Here is a 27,318-nt window from a genome sequence, read left to right as displayed (position 1 = left end):
ATATATACTTCTTCAATTACATGCTCCTATTCCACATGGTACATGTTTCTGATGAATATTGTATTCCGGTTATATTGGGCTGGAACTAAATCTTGTTGTAACCCTGACTTATCCAGCTGTTTAGGTGACGGGAACAAGGAGGGTCACAATTACCAGCGCAGCTTCTTCAAAGCGCAATTACCTCTCCTGGCCCACGCTCCCCAATAAGCCGCTAGGGCAGGTCTGCTTCCCAAACTCCAGACCGTCGAGGTTTCAGGGATGCCTTTTAAATCACCGCACGATGTTCACCTCCCCGAGAGGAGCGTGCTCGGTCATTCCTGCGCCCAGACGGCTCGCCCTCAGGCGGGTTTGTGGTTTGGAAGCCTGATTGTGCCTGAAGAGTGACTCCCAAGTAACCAACAGAAAGGAGGGTGGACTCCGTGAGGTTCGGCTGCAGAGTGCAAAGCTGGGTCCTGCGTCACTAGGTGTCATTTTCACTGTGCCTGCACCGCCTGCTGTTAATCATGTTCGCAGACTCCGCCATCAGGCAGGAAGATAACGTCCCCTGAAGCACCTGGGACAGCGACGAATCCCACGAAGCCGTGCTCGGGTGGCTTAACCCGGGACCCTGAGGACCGAGCAAGGTCGTGCGTCCTGGCTGCTCCTTAGAACCTGCTGCCCCGGCTACCCTTCAGACTGACTAAATCGGCCTCTTCTGGGCGGGCTGTGAGTCTCCGGGGAGATTCCAGTCAACAAACTGAGGACTCTGACGCGCCTTTGGGGTCCGCCACCGGCGACTGGCAGCCGGCGCACCTCCTTCCTGGGGAACTAAATGAGGGCCCCCGCGCCTCCCGGCGGCCATCCTCAAGTGACCCAGGGCCAGCTCACAAACGCGCAGAGGGTGCGGCTGAACCCCGGCCCGGCCTCTCTGGGTCTGGGCTGTGGGAGCCAGGGCCCGAGCCAGTGTCTGGGCAGGGCAGCCGCCTCAGCCATTGCTGCCATCGCCGGACCCTCTGCCACACGCGCCCCCTGCGGACCCAGCGAAGGAGCCCCAGGTGAGGCCCAGCACTGCCACTTACTTCCTCCCTCCTGGGACCCCCCACCTAGGTTCTCTGCTTTCTCCCAGCTCCTCCAACACTCACTCCCCTCTTCATGCTTCTGGGCACCTCTTCTCACGTGTTTGCATTCAGCACCCCGCCCCTCTATTAAGTGGCCTTCCCACACACACACACCTAGGAAACAATTTGCTGATGCTGCACAATGTGAAAAAGTCTGTGGCTCCCTGAATGACCATGTCTTTAGGATAAGCAATAAATTTCATAGGGTCTTTATTTAACTGTAAGGGTCCAACTCAGAGGAAGAGACCACAAGAGACTGTCTTATGCAACAGCAGAAGGGAGGGTTTATTTGGAGACCAGCATGCTGGGGCTCAGAGCTCACTTTAGCAAAGAGAGATAGAGCCCTGAGAACAGCTTAAGCAGAGCTTATATACTTTCCTTGGAGAGGGCAGGGAGAGAAGTTACATTTTGTAGTTTGGCAGTTGGGGACAGCTCATTCTGGGAACAAGATTAGCAAACACTTATTAAGATTTCACCAGTGTTTTGTTAAGCATATAGAAAAACGGAGTGACAAGTACCTATTTTATTAACCTTTCATAACTTATACTAATATTTGTTAAAACAGAGTTTAGATCGAGTTTCCTACCGTATTGGCAATATTGGTTTTTTGAATGATATTCTTTTTTTTTGGGGGGGGGGGACTCTGGAGCCACTGGGATTACAGGCCAGCACCACCACACGCAGATAAATGAGACTCTTTGAAACTTGTGAGAATTAACAGATTAAGACTTTCTCATGTACATTTCCAGAATGTTATTTAGCTGTGCAGCCTTTTTAAATGCTTCTACGGAAATGGCTAATTGATGGCACCTCTTTCAATGGAGTATTTTTCTGCCACAAAGTTTTTCAAATGATGTTTTCAAATCAGTGCATGTTAATGCCTACATATAGTCTATAATGATGGAAATGTTAGATATATATCCACACTGCTCAAAAAGGAGTCACTCACCACTTGTAGCTATAGAGCACTTGGAATATGATTGGTGTGATTGAGGAGTTGAATTGTAATTTTATTTAACTTTTAATTAATTTCAATTGAAATAACCACGTGTGGCTGCCTTATTGGACAATGATTGCTACATATTAAAGTCTCAATTTTATCCCAGAAAAAAGGTATATGGGTAATATTCACCAATATTTATCTCTAAGAAGTGGCTAAGGGTTTAAGAAGAGGACATCCTATTTGCCTCTCCAGCATCTGATCTTCCTTTGGATTGCTTTATCTCCCCTATAGAGCTCCTGTGATTTAGGGGAAGCAAATGCTAGCCCAGGCTCTAGGATGAGCCATATAGCACTATCTAAAATGACAGCATTATTCTAGTTTCCAGAACCAGTCATTGGTTCAGGGTTGGGTATATAACCTAACTTGGGCCAATGGAACAAAAAATCTAATCTCTTGACTCTCTTCCAATTTTCCGTGTCTTTCCAAGGACAAGGATCACGCCCCCTTCCTTGGACAGGCTTTGCTCTGAGGTAGAGGCTGGTTTTTCAATATATTCCTGGGTATTTGATATTTCTTGTTGATTGTAAATAGTGCCTTTTTGAACTTTCATTTCCTAACTCCCTTTTGCTAGTATAAAATTGGGGTTATAGCTCAGTGGTGGAGCACTTGCCTCTCACATGTGAGGCACTGGGTTCAATTCTCAGCACCACGTAATAATAAAGATATTATGTCTATCTACAACTAAAGATTTTTTAATAAAAAGGAAATTGACTTGTATTTACTTTGTATTTAGCAACATTACTTAATGTTTTTACTGATTCTAAAAATTTATCTGTATCTATTGGATTTTCTATTTTATCTGTGACTAATGACAATTTTATTTCTTCTTGTATAAACCTTAGACCCTTTATTCTTGCCTTATGCCACTGGTACAATGTGGACTAGAATTATGAGAGCAACTTTTTGGTGGTTCAAAGCTCAAAGAAAAGCTTTCAGGGTTCTGGTTGTGGCTCAGTGGTAGAGCACTTGCCTGCATACGTGAGGCATTGGGTTCAATTCTCAGCACCGCCTATAAATAAATAATAAAATAAAGGTCCATTAATAACTAAAAAATATTTAAAAAAGAAAAAAAGAAATGTTTTCAGAGTTTCACCTTGAGTATAATGTTTATTACAGAATTTTAATGGATGTTTTTTAGTAGATTAAGGAAATTTCTACCTATTCCTAGTTTGCTATAAATTTTCTTTAAAATAATGAAAATGTAATTTATCAGGCTGGGGATGTAGCTCAAGCGGTATAGTGCTTGCCTGGCAGGCGTGCAGCCTGGGTTCGATCCTCAGCACCACATACAAAGAAGTTATGTTCGCCAAGAACTAAAAAATAAATATTAAAAAAAAATTTTAAAAAAAGAAAATGTAATTTATCAAGTGCTTCTGCATATATTGTTATATTATATGGTCCTTCTCTTTTAATTTCTTTTTTGTTTGTTTTGATGTGGTATTGAACCCAAGGCTTCATGCATGTTAATAAGCACATGCTCTGCCACTGAGCTACACCCACAGTTTCTCCTTTAATCTCTTAATGTGGCAAATTACACTCATTTTCTAATGTTAAAATGCAATCTTGCATTTCTGGGAAAAATTCAAGTTTGTCATGAAATATCAGCCTTTTTATATATTACTAGATTTGTAATATGTAGAACAGTTTTTTAATGATTAGAATTTTTGCATTTTTGTGCTTGAATAAAATTGCCTTTTTCATATGGTCCTTTTTAGGTGCTGATACCAAGATTACTACCACCTCATTAAAAAACCTGGAAAAACATTCCCTTTTTGTATTCTCTGGGAGACATTAAATATATATATATATATATATATATATATATATATATATATATATATTTATTTATTTATTTTTTAGTTTAGGTAGACATAAAATCTTTATTTTATTTTTATATGATGCTGAGGATTGAACCCAGTGCCTTGTGCATGCTAGGTAAGCATTCTACCACGGAGCCACAACCCCTGCGCTCTGGGAGACTTTTTGAAATATTAAAACCATACCAGTTTAATAGATAGGATTTAATATAGAGAGTTGCTTACAAGAATATGGGAGAACTGAGAAGGTAAATAGTCATACTAATAGTTCTGTTACTGCAAAAGTTATAAATATAGGAAGTAACTACCATGCCAAGGCATAAAGGGATTCCTACAAACGTCCTTAAGACGTTTTACTTCCACCCATTGGAAAATTGCCATAACATTTGAATTTGTTAGTACCACATGCAAACCTCATGTTCACCATGTGAATGGTAGTTTCTACATGCAACACAGTAGGCCACTAGGTATCCCTTTTCTTTCTTTCTTAATATTTTTTTAGTTGTAGATAGATATCTTTATTTATTTATGCTTAGGAACCCAGTTCCTCACACATGTGAGGCAGGCGCTCTACCACTGAGCTAAAGCCACAGGCCCTCCCTTTTCTTTCAAAAATATGCTAAATTCTCTCAGTGCTTTATGTCTCCTTGTTATTTTCTTTGATCTTTTTCATTCTTTATCTATAATTTTAATGTGATTTCAAGAGTAACGTGATAGCTAGGGAGGATCACAAGTTCAAGGCCAGCCTCACCAACTTAGTGAGGGCCTAAGCAACAAAGCAACACCCTGTCTCAATATAAAAAAATAAAAAGGGCCAGGGATGTAGCTCAGTGGTTCACCAACTCTGGGTTCAATCCTTGGTACCAAAAAAAAAAAACCAAAGTAATATGTGATAAAACTTATACAATCAATAAACCATCTTTAACCAGGAATCATATATAAAATAGTTTGTTATGAATGTATTTTATATTTATTAAATTATTCCTGTGAAATGAAATAGTTGTGTTACAAATCATTTGTAATTTTGACATTTATTATACCTCTTATTTTAATATCAACACTTGTTTTGTAGGTTCAAAGAAAAAGATCTGAAAATTATAGTTATAATCTTGAATTGGTACAAAACATACCAGCAATAAGATGTCTGAAGAGGAGGACACTTCAGCAGAAGTAGAAGATATCTTTAATCCATCAAGGCAGTCAGCAGAGCAGCCTCAATTTATTAACAAAACATCAGATGAGTTAAATGAAGCTTCTTACTACTGGAAACCTTTCAACCAGATTTATGAAACATATCCTATAGAAAATACATTACAGTCAGGTTCTTCCTCTGAAAGCAAGACTAACAGAAATGAAGAACAAAAAAAATTGGAATTTTCTCAAACAAGAACTAGTGATGCCGGCCTACTGTCAAAACCAGCAACTTCACAAAGTTCATCACAACCCGTAACTGAGACAATTTCCGACTATCAGGTTTTCGTTCACTTCCAATCACGTGAAAAAGCAGAAAAAATTAGTTCACAAGTCCCAGAAGAAAATCAGTCATCTGACCTTAAGTCAGATGACTTTACGCTTAACCTTGAGGCCAAGGGTTTACAAGAATTCCCTAAGAACATTTTAAAAATCAAATATGTAAAATATCTGTACTTAGACAAAAACCAAATAAAAACTTTTCAAGTGGCAGGCTCAGGTGACATGCTAGGCCTTGAAATTCTGTCCATGCAAGAAAATGCGTTATCATCACTCCCACCTGAAATTCAGCTACTTTATAATTTAAGATTATTAAACGTCAGTCATAATCAAATATCACAAATACCTAAAGAAATTTCACAACTTGGGAATTTAAGGCAACTCCTTTTAAATAACAATTACATTGATAATTTTCCTTCTTCTGGTTTAGAAAATCTTAAAAACTTAGAAATTTTAAATTTGGGTAAAAATAAGTTAAGACATATACCAGACACTCTGCCTAGTTTGCAAAACATGAGGGTGCTCAATCTGGAATATAATAAATTAACAATATTTCCTAAAGCTCTATGTTTTCTTCCAAAATTAATTTCACTAAATCTTACTGGAAACCTAATAGGCAGTTTGCCAAAAGAAATTAGGGAACTTAAAAATTTAGAAAAACTTTTATTAGCTCACAATAAACTTACCTTTTTGGCAGTAGAAATTTTTCAATTACGCAAAATAAAAGAACTCCAGCTGGCTGACAATAAATTGGAAGATATTTCACACAAAATTGAGAACTTCAGGGAACTGAGGATTCTTGTACTTGATAACAATTTACTGAAAAATATGCCAGAGAAAATTTCCTGCTGTGTGTTGTTGGAATGCCTTAGTCTTAATGATAATCAATTAACAGAACTTCCTAAGAACATCCATAAGCTTAAATATTTAAAAATACTCCATGTAAACAGAAATAATATAGTAAAAATAACTGAAGGTATCTTTCATCTTAATAATTTACATAGCCTGGAATTTTCAAGAAATATAATCACACATGTTCCCATTGAAGTAAAAAACTGTAAAAAAATTACTAAGGTTGAATTGAGTTATAACAAAATAACATATTTTCCAGCAGGACTCTGTGCACTAGAGTTACTTTATTATTTGAGTTGTAATGGAAATTCTATTTCAGAAATACCCATGGATATATCTTTCAGTAAACAACTGCGTCATTTGGAATTTAATGAAAACAAACTCCTCACATTTTCTGAGTACTTATGTTCTCTTATTAATCTCAATTACCTGGATCTTGGTAAAAACCAAATAGGGAAAATTCCATCATCTATTTCCAATATGGTATCACTCCACATACTTATTTTATGCTCTAATACCTTTGAAACTTTCCCCAGAGAACTGTGTACGTTAAAAAATTTGGAAGTACTTGATCTTTCAGAAAACCATTTACAGACAATACCTTCAGAGATATGTAATTTAAAAAGAATCCAGAAATTAAACTTCTCAAGCAATCAGTTTGTATATTTTCCTATCGAATTGTGCCAACTTCAATCACTGGAAGAGCTAAATATAAGTCAGATCAATGGGAAAAAGGTAAGAAACTGGTATTTTCAACTTTGTGGGGCAAGAGGGACTAGAAGGGATCAGAATCTAAGGTGTAATGTATTTTCATATACATGTATATTCATATGCATGTGTTTTAAACGGAGTCAAAATGCTTTATTTTTTTAAGAATAGAGTCCATCCAATCCCCACCAAAACATGGCTTATACTTCTCAACACAATCACTTTATAGGAAAATATTTCATTAAAATGCAGTGTGCAGGGCTGGGGTTGTGGCTCAGTGGTGGAGTGCTTGCCTCGCACGTATGAGAAACTGGGTTTGATCCTCAGCATCACATAAAAATCAATAAATAAAAATGTTGTGGGCTGCGGTGGTGGTTCAGTGGTAGCGCGCTTGCCTAGCATTTGTGAAGCACTGGGTTTAATTCTCAGCACCACATAAAATAAAGGCCCATCAACAACTTAAAAAAAATATTCTTAAAAATGTTGTGTTCATTACTAAAAATAATATTTTAAAAAATGCAATGTGCAACAATTAATGCTGACAATTTTGCAGATTTATTTTTATTTCAGTTTACTGTAAAATAAGCTTTAAAATTATAGATGTCATATAAATACTGTTGAAAATATTTTTATTTTATTTTATTTATTTTTTTATTGGTTGTTCACAACATTACAAAGCTCTTGACATATCATATTTCATATATTCGATTGAAGTGGGTTATGAACTCCCAATTTTTACCCCAAATGCAGATTGCAGAATCATGTCGGTTACACATCCACAATTTTACATAATGCCCTATTAGTAACTGTTGTATTCTGCTAACTTTCCTATCCCCCTCCGCTTCCCTCACATCTTCTCTCTCTACCCCATCTACTGTAATTCATTTCTCTCCTTGTTTATTTTCCCATTCTCCTCACAACCTCTTATATGTAATTTTGTATAGCAATGAGGGTCTTTCTTCATTTCCATGCAATTTCCCTTTTCTCTCCCTTTCCCTCCCATCTCATGTCTCTGTTTAATGTTAATCTTTTCTTCCTGCTCTTCCTCCCTACTCTGTTCATAGTTGCTCTCATTATATCAAAGAAGACATTTGGTATTTGTTTTTTAGGGATTGGCTAGCTTCACTAAGCATAATCTGCTCTAGTGCCATCCATTTCCCTGCAAATTCCATGATTTTGTCATTTTTTAGTGCTGCGTAATACTCCATGGTGTATAAATGCCACATTTTTTTTATCCATTCATCTATTGAAGGGCATCTGGGTTGGTTCCACAGTCTACCTATTGTGAATTGTGCTGCTATGAACATAGATGTGGCAGTATCCCTGTAGTATGCTCTTTTAAGGTCTTCAGGGAGTAGTCCGAGAAGGGCAATAGCTGGGTCAAATGGTGGTTCCATTCCCAGCTTTCCCAGGAATCTCCATACTGCTTTCCGTATTGGCCGCACCAATTTGCAGTCCCCCCAGCAATGTACAAGTGTACCCTTTTCTCCACATCCTCGCCAGCACTTGTTGTTGTTTGACTTCATAATGGCTGCCAATCTTACTGGAGTGAGATGGTATCTTAGGGTGGTTTTGATTTGCATTTCTCTGACTGCTAGAGATGGTGAGCATTTTTTCATGTAATTATTGATTGATTGTATGTCCTCCTCTGAGAAGTGTCTGTTCAGGTCCTTGGCCCATTTGTTGATTGGGTTATTTGTTATCTTATTGTTTAATTTTTTGAGTTCTTTGTATACTCTGGATATTAGGGCTCTATCTGAAGTGTGAGGAGTAAACATTTGTTCCCATGATGTAGGCTCCCTATTTACCTCTCTTATTGTTTCTCTTGCTGAGAAAAAACTTTTTAGTTGAAGTAAGTCCCATTTGTTGATTCTTGTTATTAACTCTTGTGCTATGGGTGTCCTATTAAGGAATTTGGAGCCCAGCCCCACAATATGTAGATTGGAGCCAACTTTTTCTTCTATCAGACACAGAGTCTCTGATTTGATATCAAGCTCTTTGATCCATTTTGAGTTAACTTTTGTGCATGGTGAGAGAAAGGGATTCAGTTTCATTTTGTTGCATATATATGGATTTCCAGTTTTCCCAACACCATTTGTTGAAGATGCTATCCTTCCTCCATTGCATGCTTTTAGCCCCTTTATCAAATATAAGATAGTTGTAGCTTTGTGGATTAGTCTCTGTGTCCTCTATTCTGTACCATTGGTCCACCCGCCTGTTTTGGTACCAGTACCATGTTGTTTTTGTCACTATTGCTCTGTAATATAGTTTGAAATCTGGTATCGCTATACTGCCTGATTCACACTTCCTGCTTAGCATTGTTGTTGCTATTCTGGGTCTTTTATTTTTCCATATGAATTTCATGATTGCTTTATCTATTTCTTCAAGAAATGCCATTGGGATTTTGATTGGCATTGCATTAAACCTATAAAGAACTTTTGGTAATATCGCCATTTTGATAATGTTAGTTCTGCCTATCCATGAACAGGGTATATTTTTCCATCTTCTAAGATCTTCTTCTACTTCTCTCTTTAGGGTTCTGTAGTTTTCATTGTATAAATCTTTCACCTCTTTTGTTAGGTTGATTCCCAAGTATTTTATTTTTTTGAGGATATTGTGAGTGGAGTGTTTTTCCTCATTTCCATTTCAGAAGTTTTGTCACTGATATACAGAAATGCCTTTGATTTATGCGTGTTGATTTTGTCCTGCCACTTTGCTGAATTCATTTATTAGTTCTAGTAGTTTCTTTGTAGAGCCTTTTGGGTCTTCTAGGTATAGAATCATGTCAGCCACAAATAGTGATAATTTAAGTTCTTCTTTTCCTATTTTTATGCCTTTAATTTCTTTCGACTGTCTAATTGCTCTGGCCAGTATTTCGAGAAGTATATTGAATAGAAGTGGTGATAGAGGGCATCCTGTCTTGTTCCAGATTTTAGAGGGAATGCCTTCAATTTTTCTCCATTCAGAATGATGCTAGCGGGAGGCTTAGCATAGATAGCTTTTACAATGTCGAGGTAAGTTCCTGTTATCCCTAGTTTTTCTAATGTTTTGAACATAAAGGGATGCTGTACTTTGTCGAATGCTTTTTCTGTGTCTATCGAGATGATCATATGGTTCTTATCTTTAAGTCTATTGATGTGGTGAATAACATTTATTGATTTCTGTATATTGAACCATCCTTGCATCCCAGGGATGAATCCTACTTGATCATGGTGCACAAATTTTTTGATGTGTTTTTGTATTTGATTCGCCAGAATTTTATTGAGGATTTTTGCATCTAGGTTCATTAGAGATATTGGTCTGTAGTTTTCTTTCTTTGAGGTGTCTTTGTCTGGTTTCAGAATCAGGGTGATGTTGGCCTCATAGAATGAATTTGGAAGAGCTCCCTCTTTTTCTATTTCCTGAAATAACTTGAAAAGTATTAGTATTAATTCTTCTTTAAAGGTTTTGTAAAACCCCGCTGTATACCCATCCGGTCCAGGGCTTTTCTTGGTTGGTAGTCTTTTGATTGCTTCTTCAATTTCATCCATTGATATTGGTCTGTTCAAATTGTGTGTATCCTCCTGACTCAGTCTGGGCAAATCATATGACTTAAGAAATTCATCGATGTCTTCACTATCTTCTATTTTATTGGAATATAGGTTTTCAAAATAATTTCTAATTATCTTCTGTATTTCCGTAGCATCTGTTGTGATATTGCCTTTTTCATCCCGTATGTTAGTAATTTGAGTTCTCTCTCTTCTTCTCTTCGTTAGCATGGCTAAAGGTCTGTTGATCTTATTTATTTTTTCGAAGAACCAACTTTTAGTTTTGTTAATTTTTTCAATAGTTTCTTTTGTTTCAATTTCATTGATTTCTGCTCTGATTTTAATTATTTCTTGCCTTCTGCTACATTTGCTGTTGTTTTGCTCTTCCTTTTCTAGGGCTTTGAGATGAAGTGTGAGCTCATTTATTTGTTGTTTTTTTCTTTTTTTGAAGAATGACCTCCAGGCGATGAATTTCCCTCTTTCATTGTGCTTTCATTATGTCCCATAGATTCCGATATGTTGTGTCTGTATTTTCATTTATCTCTAAGAATTTTTTTATTTCCTCCTTTATATCTTCTGTAACCCATTGATCATTCAGTAACATATTGCTCATTTTCCATGTGATGTAGGATTTTTCCTTCCTTCTTTTATCATTGATTTCCAGTTTCATTCCATTATGATCAGATAAAATGCATGGTATTATCTCCACCCCTTTATATTTACTGAGGGTTGCCCTATGGCATAATATTCTCTATTTTTGAGAAGGATCCATGTGCTTCTGAGAAAAAAGTATATCCATTTGATGATGGTTGATATAATCTATATATGTCAGTTAAGTCTAGGTTATTGATTGTGGTATTGAGTTCTATAGTTTGTTTATTCAACTTTTGTTTGGAGGATCTGTCCAATGGTGAGAGAGGTGTGTTGAAGTCACCCATAAATATTGTGTTGTGGTCTATTTGATTCTTGAACTTGAGGAGAATTTGTTTTATCAATGTCGCAGCACCATTATTTGGTGCATAAATATTGATAATTGTTATGTCTTGTTGGTGAATTGTTCCTTTTAACAGTATATAATGTCCTTCCTTATCCCTTTTGATTAACTTAGTCTTGAAGTCGATTTTATTCGATATGAGGATGGCCACCCCTGCTTGCTTACGAGGACCGTGTGCGTGGTATATTTTTTCCCATCCTTTCACCTTCAGCCTGTGTGTGTCTTTTCCAATCAGATATGTCTCCTGGAGGCAGCATATTGTTGGATTTGTTTTTTTAATCCATGATACCAGCCTATGTCGCATTATTGGAGAGTTTAAGCCATTAACATTTAGAGTTACTATTGATATATGGTTTGTACTTCCAGCCATGTTTGATTATTTATCATTTTTTTTAATTTAGTTTGTTTCTCCATGATTATCTTTCCCCCTGCCCTCTGTCTTTACTGAGGCACTTCCCACTGATGGTTTTGGTTATTGTTTTTCATTTCTTCCTCGTGTAGTGTTTTGCTCAAGATGCTTTGCAATGCTGGTTTTCTGGCTGCAAATTCTTTTAACTTTTGTTTATCATGAAAGATTTTTATTTCGTTGTCATACCTGAAGCTTAATTTTGTTGGATACAGAATTCTTGGTTGGCATCCATTGTCTTTCAGTGTTTGAAATACATTGTTCCATGACCTTCTTGCTTTCAGTGTCTGTGATGAAAAATCCGTTGTTAACCTTATTGGTTTACCCCTGAATGTAACCTGCCTCCTTTCTCTTGTAGCTTTTAATATTTTCTCTTTGTTCTGTATATTGGATATCTTCACAACAATGTGTCTTGGCATTGGTCTACTGTGATTTTGTATGCTTGGTGTCCTGTATGCATCTACAATTTGTATATCCGTTTTCTTTTTTATTTCTGGAAAGTTTTCTGTAATTATTTCATTCAGCAGGTTACTCATTCCCTTGGTTTGAATCTCTGTACCTTCCTCTATCCCAATGACTCGTAAGTTTGCTTTTTTTATGTTATCCCATATCTCTTGGATGTTTTTCTCATGATTTTTTACCTGCCCTTCTGAGTTGGCTAGACTCTTTTCAAGATGATATATTTTGTCTTCATTATCTGATGTTCTGGCTTCTACTTGCTCCACTCTGTTAGTGATACTCTCATTTGAGTTTTTAATTTGGTTTTTTAGTTTCCTTCATTTCTATAATTATTGTTTGATTTTTTTTATAATCTCTATCTCCTGATAAAGATGCTTAACTTCTTCTTTTATCTGTTTATGTAATTCGTTTTCAATGTGTTCTTTCACTGTTTGAATTTGCTGTCTCATATCCTCTTTAAGGTTCCATTCCATCTGTCTAAGGTGTTCCTTGAGTTCTTTATATGACCATTTTCCCGATGACTCTAGGTCCTCCTGCATATTTAGGCTGTCCTGCATTGTTTGTACTCCTTTTCTTCCTTGCTTTTTCATGCTGCTCATGTTACGTCTTGTTCTGTTTGACTGCTGAGTTACTGTTTACTCCTATAAATTTATTTGATGCTTGGGAGGAAAGGTATTAGAAGCGAAGGGAAGAAGTCACTAAAGAAAATGAGAGTAAGCAGGTAGAATTCAAGGAAGGGGGAATAAGAAAATTGAAAAGAAATTTAAAGACAAAAGAAGAAAAAAATAGGAAATAAAAAAAAAATTTTTTTTGAAAAATAATAATAATAATAAAAATTAAAATTAGAAGAAAAAAATTTTAAAAATTTTTTTAAAAAAATTAAAAAACAACAAGAAAAAAATGAAAATGAAAAAAAAACCCCAAATTAAAAAAAAAAACCCAAAAAAACTAATAAATGCAGTCTTAGAGTTTGATTAACTTCTCTTCCAGTAGGTGGCGCTGTGCCCACCAGGCCAAGTTTCTCCTGTCAATACGCGGGAACCAATCACTGTGCAGCAGCTCCTCCTCCCAGATTCAGCGAGTCTCCAATCCTGAGTGCCTAGGGCCTCCTCTTGTGTCTAGTCACTTCCCCACTTTTCCTCTAGCCAGGCCCCTCTCACGGGTGCCGCTCACCACAATACTGGGTACACGCCAGGTCTGCTGCTCCCGGAAGCCCTGTTTTCATGAACGACTGGGCACACTCTCCCTGTTTGCCCTTCCCTCAGACCCTAAGTTTGTAGAGCTTGGGGCTGAGAATCCTCAGCGAATTTTACTTGCCCTCCGGTAGCCACGCCCCCGGTAGCCACACCCCTGGTAGCTGGTGCAAGAGACCTCAGTTGTCAGCACTGGTGGGAGCGGTAGCCGGGATTTGTGTCCTGCGCCACTTCTGATTCCCTCGGTCTGGCTATCGCGCTCATGGGAGAGCTGGGAGGGGCCCTTATGGTTTCCCCGATGTGTGGAGAGGGAAGGCTAGGGGATTACATACCTGTAGCCGCAGGTTTCAATGAAGTTATCTCCTCCGCCGCAGTCTGGTGACGTCAGTTCTCTGCCATGGTGGTATCTCTTGCAAATGGCAACAGTTCGTTTCCCTTTGCCGGCTGACCAATGCAACGGGTGGGTCCTTACTGTCTCTCCCAAGCCCCGTTTCAAAACTGTGGCCACTACCTATGAAGGCTCAGTTGGCATTTACCTCCGTAGGATCAGAAGGGCTGACCAGTTGTTTCAGCCGGATGGATTAGTGCTGAGTCACACCTGTTTGTCCTGTTGAAAATCTTAAATTTTTTTTTTTTTGTAATTGTAGATATACAAAATGCCTTTATTTTATTTCTTTATTTTTATGTAGTGCCTCATGCATGCTAGGCAAGTGCTCCCCACTGAGCCCCAGCCCCAGACTGTTGAAAACCTTTAAAGTGGAGAAAATTTAAAAAAAAAAAAAATCATTGCACATTCTATCATAATAAAACTACTGGCATATGTTGATTCAACTTGACTGTTCCCTTAGGAAGATTTCCCTGAAGAATTTTTAGGACATGTTTTTATAGTTTAGCATTTCATTTTACTTATATTTGAAGAGTAAATTTTATGGAAATATTTTTTTTGATGGAGGGCAGTGGGGGATTGAACCCAGAGCATTGTGCAATCTGAGCATTCCTCTACCACTGAGCTGTACTTCTAGCCCTGGAAATACTTTTTAAAATCAAAAGTTTACTGATATACTTTAAGATCTCAGTAACCACAGCAATTTTCTGCTATTGTTAATTCTGTATGATTATACAAATCAAGATTTCCCCAAAGTCTGTTCCTAAAAACCCTAGTTCCAAGTACTTTTTCTGAAAAATAAATAAATATATAAGTAAATAAGCGGGGGATGTAGCTCAGGACCTTTAAAATGGAATGAATATCTGCTAATCATCTGCTAATTCCTTTGAGTAATTTATAATCCTCTCACTCTTTCCTCCTGGATCTTACTTGTTTCTCCAAGGTTGTGTCCTAAAAATTCTCTTTTCTACTAATTCCTTAATCTCACCACACAGGCTGTCATTTACCTGCACACAACCCCATATCTAGCTGGTGCTGCCTTGACCCATGCTCTAGTCCCATGCTTTCCAATTTCCTTGCCACTGACTCTATCCTGGCCAGAGGTTATCACTTGCTTCATGCTTCGATTACACCAGAAGCCTCCTGGCTACCTTCTCTGACACAATCTCCTTGTTAGCAGGCCTTGTGGAAACTATCAGACTTCATTCCAGAGAACTTTTCTTAATGTATGATAACTGCCTTTTAGGAATCCAGGATGCCTACTTAAAGTGTGTGGTTGCCAAAGGCACCAGTCCACATCTTTGCAACATCACTTCAAAGATTTCCAGATAGGAAAAAAAAAAGAATATATACATATTTCTTGTAATTTATATATATATATATATATAACAAAAACTCCTCAATAAGAATATCCTATGTGGTTGAAAATATCATTTTGATAACCCCCTTGAGTTATCAAATGCCCAAAAGATTAATTTATCTAACAAATGATCTCTTTAAGAATCATCTAATGAAGATGTCTCAGGTTAATCAAAGGGCTTTTATTTTGCTAAGATAAGGATGCCCAACAGGAATCTTTTAACAGTAGTTCTATCCTCACATAGTTCTCAGACACTTCCTCTAATAAATATTAAACAAGTAGTTAAAGAATCTTTATTTGAAGGAATTTCTACCTATGATGATCTAGCCTCTTCTTCATAGGCTAGCCAACAAGTCTTGCAATAGCCTGTTTCAGTGCTCTTTATCCAAATGTATCTTCCTCTGCTTCCCATTACATCTCCTTACGGATCAACTTCTCACTTGCCTTTTTTTGTGGGGAGGGATGGGTATTGGGGATTGAACTCAGGGGTACCACTGAGCCACATCCCCAGATCTATTTAGTATTTTATTTAGAGACAGGATCTCACCGAGTTGCTTAGTGCCTTGCTTTTGCTGAGGCTGGCTCTGAACCCACTGGGATTACAGACAAGTGCCACCTCCTAAGCTCACTTGCCATTTTTATGCATAATATTTGTATTGCTTTAACTGTCCTGTAACTTCAATCCTATTCATTCTTTTGTGGTGCTGGGGATTGAACCCAGGGCCTTGAGGCAAGCACTCTACCAACTGAGCTATATCCCCAGCCTCCATTCTTAAGAGGCTATTCAAGTTTCATCTTTTACCTGAAGCTTTCCTTTAATTCTCTAATTTATACTGATTTGCCGTCTCTAAATGTTCATATACCTGTTATTGCTTGTACTCTTTATTTTTAGCACTGGACTATTTGTTGCCTGATTGTTTCACATGTATATGTTTTGTTCCCTGGAGCAAAATTTAATCTTTTTAAAGTCAGTGAGTGTGCCTTAGACGAATACTTCCATATGTGGAAGTGCATTTAGCACAATATTTATTACGAACCTCATTTTTCAGGTATCTATGAGGGATCTACATATTCAAAATTCTTTTATTTACCTATAGAACAAAAGCATTCACAATGTCCTTATTCTTTCTAAATATGCATATTTGCTTCTTTGTTTTATCAGTATCTCAATATATACTGTTATTTCACAACACTTTTCGTACAGGAAATTTTATCTGGGCCATAATGCTAGCTATGTGACTCTGTTATTGAACATTTACTGAAAATGCATTGTGCTTGGAAACATACACACACAAAAAGTATGAAGCATGCCTTTCATGTCATTTAAGGATCTAAGGAAAACATACAAGGGACTAGTAAACAGTGGAGATGATGAAAGTAAGGATTAAAGAGATCAAATGTGAAACAGAGTAGTTGAGACAGACTTCAGGAAGAAAAGAGTCCAAAGCATGGTCAGATTTAGGAAGAGAAGAAGGGACTGGGAGGCAATGAACACTGAAAGTTGGGAGAGTGAAGAAGGTGGTTAGCCAGGGTTGAATTGGTAGCTTTGGTCAGATTACGGAGGTACTTGGATATCTCACACTATCTTTTGGATTTTTAGCTAGGAGGGGGAGTCACAAAGAATCTGTGACAGAATGAAAATATCCCCTTTCTAAGACAAAACAAAAAAATAAAACTCGCTCCTTGCATTTGATTTTTAGAAAACGTTTGTCATACAAATCTTTATGGATTAATGAACCATAATTGTTTAATCTGTTACAGTTAACAAGACTTCCAGATGAACTGTCTAATATAACTCAACTTAAAAAACTTGATATCTCAAATAATGCGATCAGAGAGATTCCAAAAAGTATAGGGGAATTGAGAAGTCTGGTTACTTTATACGCTAACAACAATCAAATAAGTTCTCTTCCACCATCTTTTTTATCGTTAAAAGATCTCAAGCAACTAAACATGAAAGGTAAGTGTCAGTCATAATCAATAAGTAGAATGTTAATGTCCAAGTTATACATTTTGCTAACAAAAAACAGAACGACAGGCAACATAACACATTAAGTACCCAGTGTAGGGAGATGGCTAGCCTCCCTACAGAAATTAGAGCAAAGTATAAGATTCAGTTCTTGTCTTCAATGAGCTTATAATCCAGTTGGGGAAGGTGAAGGCATTTTGCATTTCTGTTTTGTCTTCTCTGCTTATACCCAATCATTCAGTATTCTTTTTCTGAACCTGACTTCATCCCTCCCTCTACACACACACCTACACAACCCTTAGTTCATCACTTTCTCATCATTTCCTTCTCGGCTGGCTCCCTACTCTCACACCTGAACCCTATAATATAAAACAATACAATATAATAGTTTATATTATAAACTAAAATTAAGAAGACATAGAATAAAAAGCATATCATTCACTCTAAAGATATCAGAAAACATTTTCCAAAGTATAAGGAATAACTAGGTTGATAGTTTTCTTAACAATTTTTATTATGGAATATTTCAGACTTTCAGAAAATAATAAATTTTTATGTATATTCCCAGATACAGGATGCTAACATTTTGTAATATTAACAATGTAGAATATTTGAGACATTTTTATTGTTATGACATAGAGTTGACACTTTTTTGTGCTTCTTCTAAATGATAAGTAACTATTACACTGAAATTGGTGTGTATCTTTTTTCAGCCATATTTTTATACTAACATTTCTCCATCAAAAAAGTGGTACCTGGGGCTGGAGTGGTGGCTCAGTAGTAGAGCGCTTGCCTACCATGTGTGAGGCACTCTCAGCACTGCATTTAAATAAATAAAATAAATGTCATTGGCAACTAAAAAATATTTTTTTAAAAAGTGGTATCTTATTGAATTTTTAAATCTTATTAAATTGTTACTATATAGATCACTCTGTAACTTGAATTTTACATTCATTATATTCCTTTTTTTAATATTTATTGTTTTAGTTGTAGTTGGACATAATATGTTTATTTAATTAATTTATTTATTTTTATGTGGTGCTGAAGATCGAACCCACATTCTAGGCAAGTGCTCTATCGCTGAGCCACAACCCCAGCCCACATTCACTGTATTTTTAAAATGAATCTATGTTAACATATATAAGATTCCTTCTATGCTGTGTAGTATCCAATTGAATGTTTATATAACAATCCATTTTCATGTGGTAGACAACTAAGTTATTTCCAATTTGTTTGCTTTTACAAACATTCTTGTACATTTTCTCAGTATAAACTGCACCAGTGTCTCTAGGGCATAAAGTTATAACTAGAATGGCTGAATCTGAGCATATGTACATCTTCAACTTTATCAGATTTCAACAAATTGATTTCCATTGTGGTTGTACCAGCTAATCACGTGAACAGCTGAGTATGAGATTATGTCTTTTAGTTGGACATACATAGCTTTTACAAACAGTGCTCCACACCTTATTAAATTTAGAGGATTTCCATATGAAAAACAATGCTTGTATTTTTGCCGAACAGTACTAGTAGTAGAGTACCCTACTCGTGGTGCACCAATATGTAGTCCGATGTAATGAAACTGACATTGGTCTCCTGGAGACTCAGAACTTCCAGAGAAAGCTAGCTATCCAGCTATGCATTGGGGCATTTCATAACCATTTCGTTCACAGCAACTTGTAATGAGTCTCAATAATTAAATCCTGCATTGAGGTTTTCTTCATTTGTATTATGACAACATTTTATTGTATTTTAGGGAGTTTCTCTATTTTGTCCAAGTGTAGGACAAACTCCATTCACCTGCTATTTCGTCATGAGAAACAAACAAACAAAAAAATACAAAAACAAAAATCCTCCAGAACTCTCTGGCCTATTGGAGAATTATCAATTGGAAGCACAGTACTCTGGAGGCTTTTTAGTTAGGACAGCATCAAGAGAGAATAGGAAGGAGTAGTGTTTCTTTTTCTGCAAGTTTGATCAGCTCTCAGTCTCCATCAGAATTAAAAAATATTAAAACCCATGTCTAGTCAAAGAAACTAAAATATCTGAAACAATTTTGAAAAACAAAATAAATGACTCACATAATGTGATTTCAAGACTTATGCAAAGCAATATTAGTGAATATGGTGTGGTATTGACATGACAATATTTGAGGTAAATATTGATGGAGCAGAACACAGTATAGAAAGAGACCCACACATATGTGTTGAATTGATTTTTTAAATGCATAAAAGTAATTCAATGGAGAAAGAACAATATTTTCCACAAATAGTGCTAAAAAATATGTGTCCAAAATCCTAAAGAAAATAAAACAAAAACCAACCACAAAAAAACTCATCCATACCATGCACCATAAAAAAAGATTAACTCAAAATGAATCACAGACCTAAATGTAAAATCTAAAACTACAAAACATCCAGATGAAAACAGAAGAAAAATCTTTGTAACCTTGGCAAAGCTTTTTTAGCTACAACATTAAAAACACAATCTACAGGGGCTGGGGTTATGGCTCAGTGGTAGAGTGCTCGCCTAGCACGTGCAAGGAACTGGGTTCGATCCTCAGCACCACATAAAAACAAATAAATAAAATAATGTTATATATTAAAAAAAACAAACAAACACAATCTACAGCAGGGGATGTAGCTGGGGATGTAGTTTAGTGGTAGAGCGTGTTTGCCTGGCCGTGAGTTCAATTGCCAGCAATGAAAAAAAAATCATCATATATAAATAAAAAGAATTCATATGTTGGATTTTAGTAAATTAGAAACCTCTGCTCTTCAAAAGGTATTATGAAGAGAATGAAAAGCTACAGATTGAAAGAAAATATTTGCTGAATAAATTTTTAAAAATAATTTGAGGGGCTGGGGATGTGGCTCAGCGGTAGCGCGCTCGCCTGGCATGCGTGCGGCCCGGGTTCGATCCTCAGCACCACATACCAACAAAGATGTTGTGTCCGCCGAGAACTAAGAAAAAATAAATGTTAAAATTCTCTCTCTCTCTCTGTCCCCCTCTCTCTCTCACTCTCTCTTTAAAAAAAAAATAATAATAATTTGAAATTAAGGCAAACAATTCAAAAAAATTGGTATAAATTTTGAACCAGTATATAATGAACAATATAGATGAATGGAAAATATACACAAGAAAATATTCTCAATTTCATTAGTGTTAGAGAAGTGCAAATTATAATGAAATATTGCTATTAGAATAGCTAAAAACAAAACTTGACAATACCAAGAGCTGTCAAAATATGGAGTATGCAACTGATATATTGATGGTAGGAATTCAAAATGATATAATCACTCCGAAAAACTGGTAGTTTCTTATAAAATTCTATGTACACATACCATATGACTCCCACATCTTGATTTCTAAATACCATTCTTCACTAAAAGGAAACAGGTTTTAAAATTTATACTTATAAATAATATATATTTAAAATATATAAATAATATAAAGGCAAACTTTATGTCTTCTAAGTGATTATGAATTCTGTGTTACTATAGTTTTACTTTTTTGTGAGTTTTATACTGAATTAAGGTGGTATTGAAAATTTTATTCAGGGAGGTGGAACTTAATACCTTTGCCCTGTTGAGGATGGTCAATCCTTAATGACTCATCTTCAAAAAGTAGAGTATGGAAAGGAAAAATAAATCATAACATTACATTGGAGAAACTCAGTACATACTATGTTAGCCAATGACAGAGGTTAGTGATGTCATGTGGAAATCAGGTACCCCTGATACAATGTGATGAGGTTACTTCACTTTTTTGGTATTCTTTCCCAAACCCCAAATGCTGTCTAGTCATGAGAAATTTATCAGAAAATTCTAACTATAGAACCTTCTACGAATTTCCTTACCAGTACTCCTCAAATCTGTTAAGTCATAAAAAAAAAATACTGAAAAACTGTCACAAAGCAGAGGGACTAGAAAGACATAAATATACGCAATGTGGTATCCTGGAATGGATTCTGGAAAAAAAGGCCATGGATGGAAAAACTAATATATCCAAAAAGTCTGGAATTTAATTAATAGTAATGCACCAGTATTGATTTTTTTAGATTGGATAGATGTAACATGGTAATACGAAATAATGGTAGAAGAAATTAAAATAATGAGGAGTATATAGGAACTCACTACTATATAGCTTTTCTGCAAATCTAAAATTATTCTAAATAAAAGGCTTATTTTAAAAATTACCAACATACTTACTCTATAAAGTCCTTTACTACCTTGGAAGGACTCCTGACCATTTTACCACCCACAGAAGAAAAAGGCATCACTGCTGTTTCTATACTCCCTCCTTTTCACTTGTAGCACATGGACATAAGTAAGAACTCACAACTTACAAGCACTGTGAGAGTCCTCTTAGACTTGCCAAGACAATAGATTCTTCACACATAGTTGTTATTTGTCTCCATAGTTTTAATTTACATAAAGGTATAATTAATTATACTTTTTATTTAACTAGGAAATAATCTGACAGATCTGCCCAGTGCCATTTGTAGTCTTCTTTCCCTGGAGGAGATAAATTTTGATGACAATCCTTTGATGAGACCTCCCATGGAAATCTGTAAAGGGAAACAGTTGCATACTATTGCAAGCTATCTACAGAGGGCAGATGAAAGAGATGGTAAGTGATGAGTGATTGATTTTCTTGTAAGTAATTTTCTGGTATTATCTATAAATTAAAAGATAGCCTACTTTGGAGACTATCAATCTGGCAAAGACATTAGCATATTTATCATTTTTTGAAGTTTAGGAGCTTATTTTAAAAATTTAGATTATTTAATCCAGGCCCATATACATCATGCCTTTGAACAGGGACATCCATATGGGGTAAAAATAACATAAGGTATAAAAATGTTGATTTTCTTTTTTTCCTTATATCCCTATTTTTTTCCTTAACTTCCCTCCCTGGGAGCAGTGTTAATTAGAAATGGTGATATTATTAAGGGCGTGGGCAGTTACTTATCCATTCACCTTAATGCCCTTCAGTAGGTTTTTCATTATGGTTGTGGCCATACTCAGAGAATCCATATATGGACTTCTTTATTTCTGATCTGTTTTTACCAGATAGTTGTTCTAAAAGACATATTTGCTTTGAAGGAAGTCCACAGATCATTTCCATTGCAGTCAGTTGGTGTGGGGTCCACTTGAACAGTCTTCATCCCCACTGTCCTGGAGCACTCCATTGTATTTTCTAATTATCTCCAAGAGTAAATCCATATCCTTTAAATCAGGAGCACTCAACCACTGAGCCACATCCCCAGCCCTATTTTGTATTTTATTTAGAGACAGGGTCTCACTGAGTTGCTTAGTGCCTCGCCATTCCTAAGGCTGGCTTGAACAACTCCTTCCCTCAGCCTCCCAAGCTGCTGGGATTACAGGCCTGCGCCACCAGGCCTGACTTAAACACCCTCTCATTGGACCAGATGGAGCTGGTTTCTCCAAATCCCTGGGAAGGAAGCTTCACTGTCCAGTTCTCTCCCTGTGGTTAGGTTCCTGACAGTTAGGCTTTTCCTTAGGACTCTCTGACTTTGTGACTCATTATCACCCCTTAGAGTCAATTCAGATTTTGGTCCTCCAGTTTACTGTTATAGACCAATAACTATTGATCCAGATTTGGGGAATTTGAATGTTTGACACTGTCCCCCAAATCATTTTGTCAGCTACCTTGCCTACATAATCAGGAGCCTGTACAAGCATACTTATCATCTAGAGAGATAGTTCCTAAAAAGGTATAATCCTTTTTATGCCACCTTTTACATTCTTGTACATGGCTTACTATTCAGAAGCTTTTGCAAGACTTAGACCTAATTGATGGAAGAAATCCAAGTGACAAAATTAAAAGTCACAGTAGCTGTCTTTAACTTGCTGTGCAGGGTGATTGTGCTAATTAATATTATAAAAAAGGAGTCATTTTATGCTGATGCTATTAAAATAAAATAAAGGCTCAGGGTTTCCAAGGATCCATAATGTATTTCTATTTTGTATCATACTTTAGAGAATGGCTTTCAAGTTACATGATTGAAATATTCCTTGCTAATATTCCATTTCTCAAATTCTTGAGGAAGAATCAATCTACTCTTTATGCAGATAATGCAATAGTCCATAAGCAATGGCTTTTGAGCAAAAGTCAGCAAAAAACAAGAGAACCCCCAACATTCATCTCCTTTCTCTGTTCTCAGAGAGCCTTCATACTGCAGGATTGGCACACAGCAAGGATAGGAAGTCAGAATGAGATATATATTTATTTTGCAATTAATCAATCATGGAGTCAGTTCCTTTTTGAAATTTTTACTCAGGGTACTGGAATTTTCTCTTATATTATTAGAATAAAACCTACCCTGAGGGATTAGTAGTTATATATATAATTTTTAAAAATACAGCATATTTGACATAATTATAGGGGCTGGGAAATCTCTCTCTCTCTTTTTTTTTTTTGTCCTGGGGATTGACCCAGAGTGCTGTACTACTGAGCTAGATCCTCTAGTCCTTTTTCCTTTTCTTTAATTTTAAATTTTTTTTTAGTTGTCAATTGATCCAGATTTGGGGAATTTGAATATTTGACACTGTCCCTCAAATCATTTTGTCATATACCTTGCCTACATAATCAGGAGCCTGTGCAAGCATACTCATCACTTTATTTATTTATATGTGGTGCTGAGAATCAAACCCAGTGCCTCACACATACTAGGCCAGTGCTCTACCACTGAACCATAAGCCCGGCCCCCATTTTCCTTTTTATTTATCTTTTCATTTATTTATTTTTGAAGCAGGTTTTCACTAAGTTGTCCATGGCTGGCCTCAAACTTGAGATCTTCCTGGCTCAGCCTCTTGAGTTCCTGGGATTATAGGTATATGCCACTGCACCTGGCTCTAGTTCTTGAAAGTTCTCATAGTACAGTGATCAACAAAAAAAATGAATCTAGTTCAAAGTAGTTGGAAACTTAAAAAAAAAACCAACAACTAAAAACACTAATATTTAAGCCAACATTTACTAAATAAGTGATGTGAATATGTTGATTTCCATTTCACAAATGCTTGGTAGGCTCTTTCATTTAATGGAATGAGGCTGAAAAAAATTAAAGTAACAATTATTTTAATTACTAATTAAGAACATTGTTTTACACACACACATAGGCACACATATATACATATTTGGTGTATGCATATATATGTATACATATATACATGTATATGTATATTCCATATTTATAGCAGATATGATCTTTGTTTCTCAAGATGTGTGGTTCATACATAAGCGCATAAAAAAGAGTCAGAATTGAAGCAAGGAGTCAAATTCATTTAAAATCCTGAAAGAATTAAAATACACAGAAGTCATTTGAAGTTGGGCTGAGGAGATAGTTCAGCTGGTAGAGTGCTTGCCTTGTATGCACGAGGCCCTCAGCTCAACCCCCAGTACCACCAAAAATAAAAAATAAAAAAAATCACTTTGAAGTTGCTTATAATATCCTTTAAACAAGCATTTTAAGTTGTAGGATTTTTCAGATTTTAGAATAGAATAGATGGTTCAAATTTCAGTACATTTTAGATCTGTATCTTAATTTTTTATTTTTGGATACATTTCATAGAAGCACAGAAAATAAGTAAATATAACTCAAAATAGATTGTATTTTTCCAAAGAAATAGCTTATTTTTCTTTTATATTCAAATATAGAGAAAATCTTAGAGAAGACATTCAAGATAGTTGCCAACAATATTACTGAAACAAGTTTTGAATTTTTGTGTCAAAAACTAAACCTGGTAAAATCAGAAAATAATATTCCTACAAAGAGGTATGTATGATTGACAACATTTGGTACATGTTTAGTCTCATATTCTGATTTATGTGATATTGATGTCACATGGTTTTGAAACTTTTATTATAACATAAACTCTAATTTGCTGTAAGAGATTGATTTTAGTTTATTATGCATTTGTGATCCATGTTGGGAGGCCTATAGTGTAATTAAGAACAAGGGTCCTGAGGACAAACTGCTTGGCTTTTAATCCCAGATGGCTTCGTGACTTTGGGCAAATCCTTTAATTTCTCTGTGCTACAGTTTCTAAACTGGTAAAATAGATGCAGTTACCTAAGAGCACAGTCATGAGGATTAAGTGAGTTCCAGCTATAAAGCATGTGGTATAGTATTGTACTAATTTATAGTGAAGAAAAATTGACAATTATTATTTTGAGATCTTGAGAATTAAATGTAAATTGTTGACTTATTATAAGAAAGCAAGACATAATATGGGGCTAACATTCACTTTCTAAATGCCAACTCTGTACTAAACCTTCATGTAGTCTGTCTTCCTCAATTAATTTTAGATTCACTTTCATCTGGTAAATTGATTTGAATAGCTGTCATTTAAAACAATGTTCTTAATTGGTAATTAAAATAATTGTTACTTTAATTTTTTTCAGCTTCATTCCATTAAATGAAAGAGCCTACCAAGCATTTGTGAAATGGAAAACAGAAAATAACTTATCGCTAACTACTGCTGCTTTAAGAGACCAACTAGTTCGGGGACTAAATATGATAGGAGCATATGACATTATGGACAAAATAACAGCTTTAAATCTTTTTACATGTGCAATTAAATTCTAATCAGTGGACCTATAATAAAAGTTGAAAACTGGATTTTTGAGCCATCTTACTTCATTTTATCATATTTGCGTGTCATGTTTCTTTTCATGCATTCTTAAGGTACTATAGTTTATGACTACCACTCTAATGTTGTCTTAATAAAATAATTACAGATAATGTTTTACATACTTGTTCTGTTGCCAGAGTGGCATATAATTCCATTAAAATTATTATATAATTGTTTTCATACAATGCAAGACTTATAGGTAATAAGGATATTAGTAACTTCCATTGAATTTAGAAAGCACAGAAGTTTCTTTTCAGATGCTGGCTTAAAAATGGCAATGAATACATTGCCCGCCCCTTTGCTTCACTAGGAATAAGATTGCTTCATTAAACAAAAGTTGGCTTTAGGGCCAAGAATCCTCTTTAGTTGAATGTGCAGGTGCAAGGCAACAGACGAAGACAGATGGAGTCTTGGTGTATCAAACACAGCTTGTGGTAGTGTGTCTGTCAGTTTTTTGTTGCTGTGAGGAATAAAAGTTTATTTGGGCTTATCATTGGAGAGGTCTCAGCCAATGCTCTGGGCCCAAGGAGAGGCAGAGCACCACACATCAGGAGGATGTGGTGGAGAAGAGCTGCTCAGTTCATGGCAACCAGGAAGCACTGTGAGAGAGTGAGAGAGCCGGAAAGGGACAGGAAGAAGCCAGGGACAGAATATATAATCCCAAAGGCGACTCTCCAGTGACTTACTTCCTCCAGCCATATTCCACCAGCCTGCAATTCCCACCCAATAATCCATTCAAATGGATTAATCCACTGATTAGGTGAAAAGTCTCATAATTTAATTATTTTTCTTCTAGCCTGAGGTTTTTTTTTTTTTGGGGGGGGGGGTAGTCACCTCATTTCCAAAACATAACAGTGTTTCAAGAGCTTCATAGGGAGATAAAACATTGATTATACTTTTCGGCCCCCAATTCAGCCACATCTGAAGCTAACCGTACTCTTTAAAAATAATTTTTATTGGTGCATTATAATAATAGTGGGATTAATTATTTTAGTTGCAGAGCAGGCTAAACAAATGTTAGCTACAGGGTAGCCTGAACACTCAACCCCCATCTGTCTAGTTCCTTATCGCTTGTTTGCCTCAAGTCTGAACACTCAGCCCCACTCAAGGCTGAACAGTCGACCCCCACCCGTCTGGTGCAACAGAAACCCACATCTAGCCCCTGCCTGGTCTGCCTGAAAGCAGAAGATGACACCCTTAGCAACTAATGTATAATCCAATCACTGTACGCCAAAAAAGCAGCTTGCAGACCCAGAGACCCCATTAGATTTTGGCTATAAAAACTCTCTCCTGCCGGGCCCCCTTCTCTTGGTCTCTCTCCTCTCTCCCCTCTCTCTCTCTCTCTTCTCTTTTCCTCCAGTCAATCAGACACTGCCGTAATAAAGATATCTTGGTTGCTCTTAGTGTTATGGTCACTT

At 36.3% G+C, this 27,318-nt stretch overlaps 1 protein-coding gene across 1 annotated transcript; it reads left to right on the top strand.

Moving 5' to 3' along the window:
• Positions 1 to 280: 280 nt before the first annotated feature.
• On the top strand, positions 281 to 25,854 carry Lrrd1 (leucine rich repeats and death domain containing 1). The gene is made up of 8 exons (XM_026413051.2): positions 281 to 346; positions 514 to 623; positions 675 to 1,034; positions 5,051 to 6,974; positions 17,033 to 17,231; positions 21,711 to 21,872; positions 24,924 to 25,041; positions 25,671 to 25,854. Exons 1-8 carry the CDS (start codon positions 281 to 283, stop codon positions 25,852 to 25,854), a joined length of 3,123 nt encoding a protein of 1,040 aa, XP_026268836.2.
• The last annotated feature ends 1,464 nt before the right edge of the window (positions 25,855 to 27,318 follow it).

The sequence above is a fragment of the Urocitellus parryii genome, chromosome 3 (assembly GCF_045843805.1).
Source record: "Urocitellus parryii isolate mUroPar1 chromosome 3, mUroPar1.hap1, whole genome shotgun sequence".
In the NCBI taxonomy this organism is placed as follows: domain Eukaryota; kingdom Metazoa; phylum Chordata; class Mammalia; order Rodentia; family Sciuridae; genus Urocitellus; species Urocitellus parryii.
This window is presented reverse-complemented; position numbering and strand designations above follow the sequence as displayed.